General features: G+C 39.6%; 1 protein-coding gene across 1 annotated transcript; it reads right to left on the minus strand.

The window, feature by feature from the left end:
- Positions 1-4537: 4537 nt before the first annotated feature.
- On the minus strand, positions 4538-10009 carry hoxb2a (homeobox B2a). Its single transcript, XM_010874643.4, has 2 exons — positions 6923-10009; positions 4538-5856 (listed from the first exon to the last, which is right to left on the minus strand). The coding sequence occupies exons 1-2, from the start codon at positions 7341-7343 to the stop codon at positions 5132-5134; spliced, it is 1146 nt and encodes a 381-aa protein (XP_010872945.2). The 5' UTR covers positions 7344-10009; the 3' UTR covers positions 4538-5131.
- Positions 10010-10069: the final 60 nt, after the last annotated feature.

The raw sequence follows: 10069 nt of genomic DNA on the forward strand, positions 1-10069 counted from the left end.
GAAATAGTTACGTTATTCATTTGTATCTCCAGCACAATGGCTTACCGTGGCTTACCGTGTACTTGTTTATGTCATTTCCAGACAGAAGAAACATATTGGTCAAATAAATATACACTATGGCAAAAAATTTGGCATGGGTATGAATACTTTTGGACTTAACTGTACTTTCTTAACAAGGCAACCTGGGGTATTGTCCGGAAACCAACATGTATATTCTATAATACAGAGTTTGAATTTATTTAATAGTTTTCATTGGGAAGGTTTTCTATCAAAAGATGTCACTTTTTCATGTGAAATCAGAATCCAATGTATTAGCAGGGATGAAGGTTAAATGCTACTGGTGAAAAGAAATGTGGAGGGAGTGGGTATAACAGTAGATAGATACATGAGAAAAGTTAAGGGAGTGGAGGGTGTGAGAAGCAGTAAAGTAAAGAGCATATATAAAAGCAATAAATGCACAGAGACAGATCCACACATGCACAGATCTTTAGCGAGAGAGATACCTATTCTCTAAAGTTCAGAGAAAAGACAAAACCACAGCCACAGCATTTTGATTTTTGGTTGTTGTTGTTTTTTTATTGTAATTTTCAATGGATCTCAGATATCTTTATTGTATGGTTGGATGTATTTAATTCCAATTAAATTCCATTGAAATGCATCATATTTTTACAGGGTGGAGTGTGTCACTGTGATTGTGATTTATTCAAATTAATTATTATCGATGTTCATGCTTATGAACACATGCATGTTTTAACTTTAAATGTTGTCCATGTTAAAACCATATACAATATCCACAGGTTTGTTAAAATGTAATCACAGGAGAGCATTCTATTCTTATCAATCAAAATGTCTACTTAGATATTTACATCTCAGTCTAAAGTGAATTGCCCTGTACATAATTGTATACGTCCAAACAGCAAGAATGATTTAACGGTATAAAAATATAAATGCCCAGACATCTAAGTGGGCATGATGGCATTCTCAAATTCAGACTTATTGGATGAAGTCCAAGGAACAATCAGAGACAACACAGCCTAAAGCATCAGCCTGTGACAATAGCCAGTATACACAGTATGTAAACACTATTGTATTGTAAACTTAAATACTTGAAATTTGAGCTCATATTCAATGAAAAGTCATAATTACTTCAGTGTTTATGTGGCGCTGTTTCAAAACTAAACAAGTCAGTCACATCAACTCTATTTTGTTTGAACAATTTCCCTTTTTAAAATGTTCTACAGGTAGATTATCTGTTCATGTCTTTGTTTTGCATATACATGTACATTAATTGATTTGCTAGATTTATGATACACAAAGATGAATACCAAATGTATAATCCAATCCTGTATTTTATTTTTACTAAAATGGCGCTTCAATTTGGGGCGTCCCTTCAAGCTTGCAGGTTGCAGGTGAATCAAAATATACTTGTTGAATATGTTTACTCTGGATTCCAATAGGAATGACGCATTACTTTGCAAGCCGGATTAGTGTGACCTGCTGGAAGGGTTCCAAAATGCTTGTCTTTCCCCAGGTTTTCTGGAAGTCTTGGTTGGAATAATAATAGAAATATACTGAAGATCAGATATTTGTTGGGAAAGGGTGCAATCATTTTCTTACCCTTCTAGCAGGCCTGATGTAATCTGAGTTTTTGACCACTATGATATATGTATTGTATGTATTGTTAGAAAGAGCTTGATTATTATAATAGAATTTGCCTACGAATTCCCTTGTTGAAGGCCACATTTGACAGTCATTGCTTAGACAAATCTAAATATTCTCTCATTGGTTGCAACTCTTGACTGGAAAAGGAATCGGGAAATGATATAGGATCTGCGGCTGAGGGAGAATGTATGGCTCAGAACGTTCAAGCTGATACAACTCAAATCTGGACCCCCTACTGAGTCACAGTGACTCTATCAGTTTAATTAATCACAAAAGATGTATGTTAAACCAAAAGCTTGCAGTGATGACAGCACATTGGGGTTGACACTGGGTTTGGAACCCAAGTCCTGTGGTGTTTTGACCGGCCGGTTCCAGTCTTTTCACATCCAGTATATGTTGAGGAGTCAACGGATTAGTGATTTTCAGAGTGCATTGCACATACGGGTGGAACAGGTCGTAATATTTAAGCAATGCTGTTATTATTCCTACTCAGTATGATGACCTGGTCTGACCCGTTGACCCGTTGTGATGACCTGGTCTGACCCGTTGACCTGTTGTGATGACCTGTCTAATGTTCTTTATGTCTGCAATGTTTGCTTTTTAATAGAAGTAGAAGACACGTTTGTCTCTTCAACCCTGTTGCCACCTACAACCCTGTTACCTTAGTCTCCACCCCTATAACCAAGTCTCAACCCTGTTACCCTAGTCTCAACCCTGTTACCCTAGTCTCAACCCTGTTACATGACAATTTTGTGATACAATTTTAGAAAAGGTGTAACACTTGAAAACGTGTCAAACTCCAAATTGTCACAGTTGTGTGAAATTTCCCTTTTACAGTTTTAACATACATTTCACTGACGTTTAACTCTGTCATAACCCACCAGCCATGTTTCAATGGTCTTCACAAGGTGAGTTGATCACCTGATATATTGTTGCAGGAATCAAGAAGTACTCACAAATATGAACACACAATCCTGAACCCTACACCTCTCATCCCACTCCCCTCAATCTCAACCACACACACACACACACACACATACATGCACACAGACACATACACACGCCAAGGCACACCATTTCATCGAACTGACCCCATTCATTCCAGGTGTTATTTGAATGTTCAATTGATTCATATCTGTCACTTCTAGAGTAACAGGTTGAGTGTGCTCTGCCATTGGCCAGGGGAGATCGGAAACTGAGGTTGGGATCGATCGGGTGTCTTTGTCTTATGGTAAAGGGCAGGATCACTGCTGATAGGCAAGTACCAATTCCTACAAGAGCCTCACACTCCTTGCCTGAAACCTGTCTGTACCACTCCACTGTTTTTCCCTTAAGGCCCCCTGAGTATGGTCAGTCCGAAGGTCCATGACCCGGTTCTAATTCCCGGTTTCCTCTCCTTGATTCCATTCACCCTGGGAGGCCATTGTGGGTCTGGCTGGTGCCAACTGACTATGGTGTCCCCACCTGGGGTTCAGCATAAATACCCACACTTTGGCAGGGACACGGTGTGCTAGGTAATTGCAGTATGATGTAATGGGAATAATGCCTTGGTAGGAACCAAATACAAATGTCCTTAATAAAAGAGAATGTTGGAAGAGCTGGTGAGTTATGTGGGGAAGGCATAGTAATCCGGCTTGGTGAGATAACACGTATGAGTGTAGGCCACGTAATAATGGAGAGGCAGGCAGACAGGCAGCGCTGACAGTGACAAGGAGGAGAGTGCTTATTGGAACACAGATCCAGGAGATGCATTTCAAATAGGCGTCGGAGAAGAACGTCGTTTCGCCGAATGCTACCGGTACATGTCTCGCTAGGAGTGCACGTTATTCACTGTAAATTTAAGAATTTTAATGACATTAGAGCCTACTAAAAAACTTGCAAAACAATACTGTACACAGTGCTACTCTTCCTGCTACTAGAATTATTATTATTTGGTTTTTAACATGTTAGTGAATTGGGTGTGAATCAGACCCAGTAAAGGCATAAACCGTTCGTAAACAGTCAGTAAATCCTTAGGCCTATCATTAGTTTCATTAATGCAATGCACAGTTTAATTACATAACTGGTTACTGATTTTAACATTTAGCAATAGACCTACACATTTCCCAGATTGCATTGGAAGTTTTTTTTATATATATATAAAGCAGGGCAGTGAAGCCACATTGAAGGCATAATGGCTGCCGCGTTATTGTTCATATTGCCCATTGTGTTCTCAGCGCCATTTTGCATCAGCATGTCAGCAGCCATGAAAGCGGTTAGCTCAGTGATTCCTCTAGCTACAACGTCGGCTAAGCTAAGCTAACGTTAGGTCGGCTTGTCTGCAATGCAGGCTAAGAGAAAAAATACACATATATTTGGCGAACACATTGTAACCTGTATCAGCTAATAATAACGATTGCTCTATGCAAAACGTATTTACTCAAACAATTTTAACATATTTATTTTGTTTATATTTTGTCACAAAATAAATGCACTATTTGACTGCATTTGCCCCTATAAGAAGATAGTACTGAAAAAAAAAAAAACAATTTCAATAATATTTAAAATGGCAAATTATGTTCTCTTTTTATCTTTAGCATCCCAAAGTCTGAATGTAAAAGCCAATAGATTTAATGTGTTGTTTTACAATTGATTAAACCATCAGAATATTATTTTGTAGTGATAATACTAACAATAATAGTAATATTAGCAATCATATTAATAAAAATATTTGATTTATATTCATAGTAATAATAAAGAAAACAATTAATTTTAACATGTCAACTGAGCAATAGCAAATAATGAATTTGCCTAGACCAGCAGGTATTTGGTAAACGAATTGATCTCAAACAATCGCTATTCGCTATACTTATATTATCAGAAATTTTTGTTTGAGTGGTAATGTATAATAAATAATTACACTTCGTTTATCAGTAGTTACATCATGAAAAACACTTAGGCCACATTATAAACGTTTGTTTTTATTTCAACTATGAAAATAATGTACAATAAATAATTTGAATTTTACTATTAAAGAATCTCAATAAATAAACTAGTTCTAAAACTCTTTAACAGGAACAACGCCCGTTTCGAGTGAATTTCTAAAAGCAGTTCAGCTATCCTTAATTTCTGACACATTTCCTGAGAATTCATCGATTGAGCTGCACTGAACAGTTTTGAAACAGTAGCCTAATACTGAAACTGACAATTAATACTGTCAGAAAACAAGAAGGCAATAAATACCTGAAATTTGAACAAGGGGAAATCCGTATGTGATTTCGACAATGTAAACCAAAATTCTAATGCCAGGAAAGGACACAATTGCGCCTTTACCATATCAGATTCTGAAACATGTTACCTTCAAAATAAACCCAGGAATCTTTTTCATAAAATTATGAGTTTCGGGAATGTTGCTGAGAAGCATTCGTACCATTCTAATACGGTGGGAAATTATCCTTCATTCGATTGTTCTGTATTGTTCTTGTTGTCGTTAGAAGTGTAAATGCTGCAAATCTATTGTACAAAGTGTGCTCGTAAATAAGTCAAAGTCCTCCTCGGAGAAATCTACCGGGCTGTCGAGCGAGCTCTGCAAGCTGGGCGATAAAGCGTCCGAAATCTGGAGGCAGGAATCAGTAGAAAAGAAATTCAAATCGGGCAGAGAAGAGGCGTCCTGCTGCTCTGAAAACGAGTGATCCAGGCCAGATGCGCGACTGTCCGGCATTGTTGTGGGGTTATCTGCTGTGGGCGTTGGGTATGGGGGGGACTGCGCAGTTGTGTCAGAGACGGATGCTGTCTCCGGGCAGCTCAGCTGGCCCTCCTCCGACGTGGGCTGGTTATTGTCAGTGCTGTTCGTGTAGGAGGCTGCGGAGTTGCAAGTTTCCCCCTCGGATGCAGCGGAGCCCGAGGCTTCCAGTGGCTGGCTCGAGTAAGGCGAGGAGGCATCGGCCCCTTCCAGTGGCTCGAACCCGCCGGGGTCACCCTCTTGGCCTTCCCTGTGGTGCGTCGTTTGCCGCTTGTGCTTCATCCGCCGGTTCTGAAACCACACTTTGACCTGTCTCTCCGTTAGATCCAAAAGCGCGGCTATCTCCACCCGCCGGGGCCGGCATAGATATTTGTTGAAGTGGAACTCCTTCTCCAGCTCCAGTAGCTGTGTGTTGGTGTAGGCCGTCCTCAGCCTCCGGGATCCGCTTCCGCTGTCCAGTCCACCCTGTGCCTCTGCAAGAGCCCAGACATTGAACATAAATAAGTCCAAAATAGCAAGCTAATAGGGTTGAGCCTGACATTTGGCACGCAGCCACTGAAGAACATAAAAATGAACGAGGCGTATCAAAAACCCAGTATACCTTCCACATGTGTAGTGTTTTCAAGGGACTGCAGTGGTGTGCTTCTCCGGTGTCAGTGTACAAGGATTGCATAGAACACGCTTTATTCCCCTTAGCCCCATATTTTGTTTTGTCTCACTGCCTCCACATTATATAATGACATCCAACATGGCTACCCAAAGCCTCGAGACATGGTTATGAATATATATCATTAAGACGGCGCTGACACTGACTGCGATTAAATCGTCATTCTAGGACAATATTTGCAATCGGTATCTCGAGGAAGGAAACTATATCAGCAAGGACAACCACACATACCGGAATTATGTACAGAATATTTGGCACCTATAAGCAATAAAAATACTTTACATAGACTTAAACTGCAATATACTATATACGCACACATATGTATATATATATATATATATATATATATATATATATATATATATATATATATATATATATATATTTGTGAGTATATATATATATATATATATATATATATATACACACACATACATATGTATATATATATATCAATGTGTATATGGCTGACCTCACCTCATCTAATGCAAAACATGGATATGTTACAGTCAAATTATGTGTAATAGATCAGTAATAACAGGGATTATGAGGGTAAATGGCTCGTGCTAAGCAACACTGCACCATAATACCGGTCCCCGTGACCCCTCGAAACAAGGAGGCACACAGACAGATTACATTCATATTTCTGAGATAAATGCATCCAGGTTCTTGTCTTTTGTCGTGATAAAATGCCCCATGCCATCAATGACTGAGTAAAATGAGGCTACTAAAGATGTTCTGTCCAAATGAGGTGAAGAATTTGTACTATAGACAAACATGCAATGGAATTTTATGCTAATTAAACAACTAAAACAGTTGTAAAAAGAAAATAAATTGACGATTTAATATTGTCTTTTGCCTCATTTACCAACCTGTCGGGGATTCTAGTCCTGCAGTAGCATACCCAGAGGATGCAGGGGACGGAGAAGATGAGGCTGTCGTGGTATTACCAGGTTTGGGTCCTTTTTTCGAGGATTTCTTTTCTTTCATCCAGGGGAACTCGTGTGCCAGCGGGCCGGCCGCGCTCGCCGGTGGGGCAGGGCCCTGCTGCGGCTGCAGCGTCCGAACCTGGAGGCCATTGGAGGTTCGCTTTTGGCTCCTCGGTCGCGCCTGGCTGCTCGTGCAGGGACTTAGGCTGGGGATGGTGTGCTCGAAAGGAGGAGGAATTACTGTCGAGTCCTTGATTGATGAAGTTTGAAATGACTCCAGGACAGCGGGAAAAGACGTCAGGCACTCTGCAAGGGAAGGCTGGCTGTTTATGAACCCAATCTCCCTCTCAAATTCAAAATTCATAGCTTATCCTGGTCCACAGGCGGACGGCGAGATCAAAACGAAAAATAAAAACAAAAACGCGTGATTATTAGCTCCCCGGTATCCCGAATTTGCGGGCTTTAATAATTGTGTATATTGATGATAATACTAGCGTATGGGGACCTTGGTCTACTAAACTGAAGACTATGGGCGAAATTGCAGCCAATTCCTGGTCACATGACTAGATTCAACCAATGGACAGCCGGGGCCTGGTGGCTAAAGAAAGCATTATTTTAAGCAAATGCTAAAAAATATAGGATGCTTTTGAATTGGTTTGTGATAGCAGGGGGTATTATATTCGAAATGAAAAAGTGTTCGGTTGCCATGTGTCTCACCTCGCTGTTTAGCGTGGGATGTTATGTGAGGGCCTTCAGAACAAACAATGGAGATTCGCATGCAGAGATTCTGCATGAACACTGGTGATGTAATCCAGTAACATTAGGTGATTGTTAAGAGAACATATACAATATGGCAAACTGCGTGTTTGAAAAAAAAAAAGCCCATTAATCTTTAAAGTTTGACACGAGGAGCCGACTCTTTAGCTAGATGGGAGATGTTTCTAAAGAGGCTGAGATTCGCCTGGCAAAATACTGAATAACAGTTTCATACAGCCTAGCTAACATCGCGCAGGGTTGTAGCCTGCACGGTGTAATGGTAGCTATATTTTTGTTTTCATAAAGGAAGGCTAAAGAAGAGCCATAACAGTGTGTGTAAGTTTCATTATATTATCTATTTATACATTCTAACCTATCTGTCACTTTCCAGGGATGTATGCTACTTAATGATTTACTGTGTGTGCGCTATAAAATGGCCTAAAAATATTCAGCAATGCAAGGTCTTCAACTGACTGCTAGGAGTTCTCTCTCAGTGTAAAAAATGGACGGCTTGTTTACTGAGCCGACTAAAGTTCATAGCGAGGTCGCCTGTACGACTGGGAATCCTTGCTTCTAAAAAACTCAACTTTGGGCTATGTTTAGCCTACAAGAACGTTGCTTACTGATTAACAAAAAAATATGGGGCATTCTATTCATATATTGGGTTATTGATTGTAAGGATATTGTAGGTGTTTAAAACGGATAGTAGCCATGGAGCCGATAGGATATTTTTGGAGAAGAAGTAGTAAAAAAGAACTGCGGTGATCAATCTTTTTCCCGGCAAAGCGCTTGACAGCAACCACCCTCAAGAATTCTTCCCTTTCCTTCAAGATTGCAACAAAGAAGTGCTCTTTCTATCCACCAGAATCGAGGCCTGTAATGATTTTAAAGACAATGTTAAGCAAAAGCGAGTAGTCACACACAGGCATTAGAAAATATTTTCATTTCACGTAAAGCTGCAATATGTTTCAGCAAAATCTCAAAATAGCAGAAAATTGTCATGATTTCAGTTCACCGTTTCAGGCTATTTCACTTGCCTTTTGATTTTGAAAAGCAATATAGCAAAAATGTGCGTGGGTGTTTAGCCTATTTAAAGCTAAATACAAAGCAGGGAGTAGGCCGTGGTTTCTCCCATGCATGAGGTCTCTAAAAACGGAAAAGAGATCAGAAGCACTGACTCTATGCTTAGATTGGAGCTGACTGCGCAAAAACCGGGACAACTAGCGAGTGTTTCTCATCATCAAGAATTGCATTAACATGTTCTTATCACTTTGGAATTTGAACTATATACATTGGCTTTTTCTGGGGGTGAGAAGCTCCTCTTTTTGAGATATGTGGTTTAATAGGTCTTTACGTTTCCTGAAAACGAACCTAAAACGTTTTTGATATATGTGTTTGTTTATTTGCAGGGAACTTGCACTGTTTTATTTGGAGTTAGCTCAAGCAGTTGGACACATTACCAGACTATTAATTATCTTACTGTTGAAGATACTTTCAATTAGATTACGGTTTAACAGACTTATATTGTCATTTTTATTAGTCATGTTGGGTTATTTTCGTGTGTGTCATTTGATCGTGTCTTCATGTGACAATGCAAATGTGCTTTGAAGGAAGAGCACTCAGTTGAATAGGCAGTGTATTATGATTAGTATATTATTATTTGTATTACTATTGTTATAGTACTGTAACTTCTGTCTGTTTTATTTTAGCAGTTCTATATTTGTCTGCACCCTCATTTGTTTTCAGTTAGCTTTTAGCAACAGTAATATTAGTCTTGCTGCATTGGCGTTTAATATTTGCCAGCGTCTGAAAGGTGCGAAATAATTCTAGTGTTTCAATGTTAGAAATCTGCTGCGTTGTTTATTTGCTTATCAGTTAAGATTTTCTTAAATTTAAATTTTTATCCTTTGATTGACTCTATACAATACTCCCTTCAAAATATTTTTCATGCTTTAGGCGATGTGTTTGTAAGTTAGCCTATAGGTTAATGTTGTCAACTATTTTGCTCCCTGACAAAGCTTTTGCCTTGGACCACGTGACCTACCCAGGCGCACACCCGAGGGCTCTTTCAGTGGTCTGGCACTAGCACGAGGAATGATAGAGCACATGCTCCCAAGCTCTCTGTCTATAAATGTGTGTGTGTGTGTGTGTGTGTGTGTGTGTGTGTGTGTGTGTGTGTGTGTGTGTGTGTGTGTGTGTGCGTGCGTGCTTGTGTGAAAAAAGAAATAGAGCCGGGGAGAAAGCAATATAGATTTGCGCACATGTGGCTACCTTAGCAGTAGGCTAATACCTCTCAATTTTATCAACTACGATTATGATCCTCCTTTTGGCTGA

Source organism: Esox lucius, chromosome 11, assembly GCF_011004845.1.
Source record: "Esox lucius isolate fEsoLuc1 chromosome 11, fEsoLuc1.pri, whole genome shotgun sequence".
Taxonomy (NCBI): Eukaryota; Metazoa; Chordata; class Actinopteri; order Esociformes; family Esocidae; genus Esox; species Esox lucius.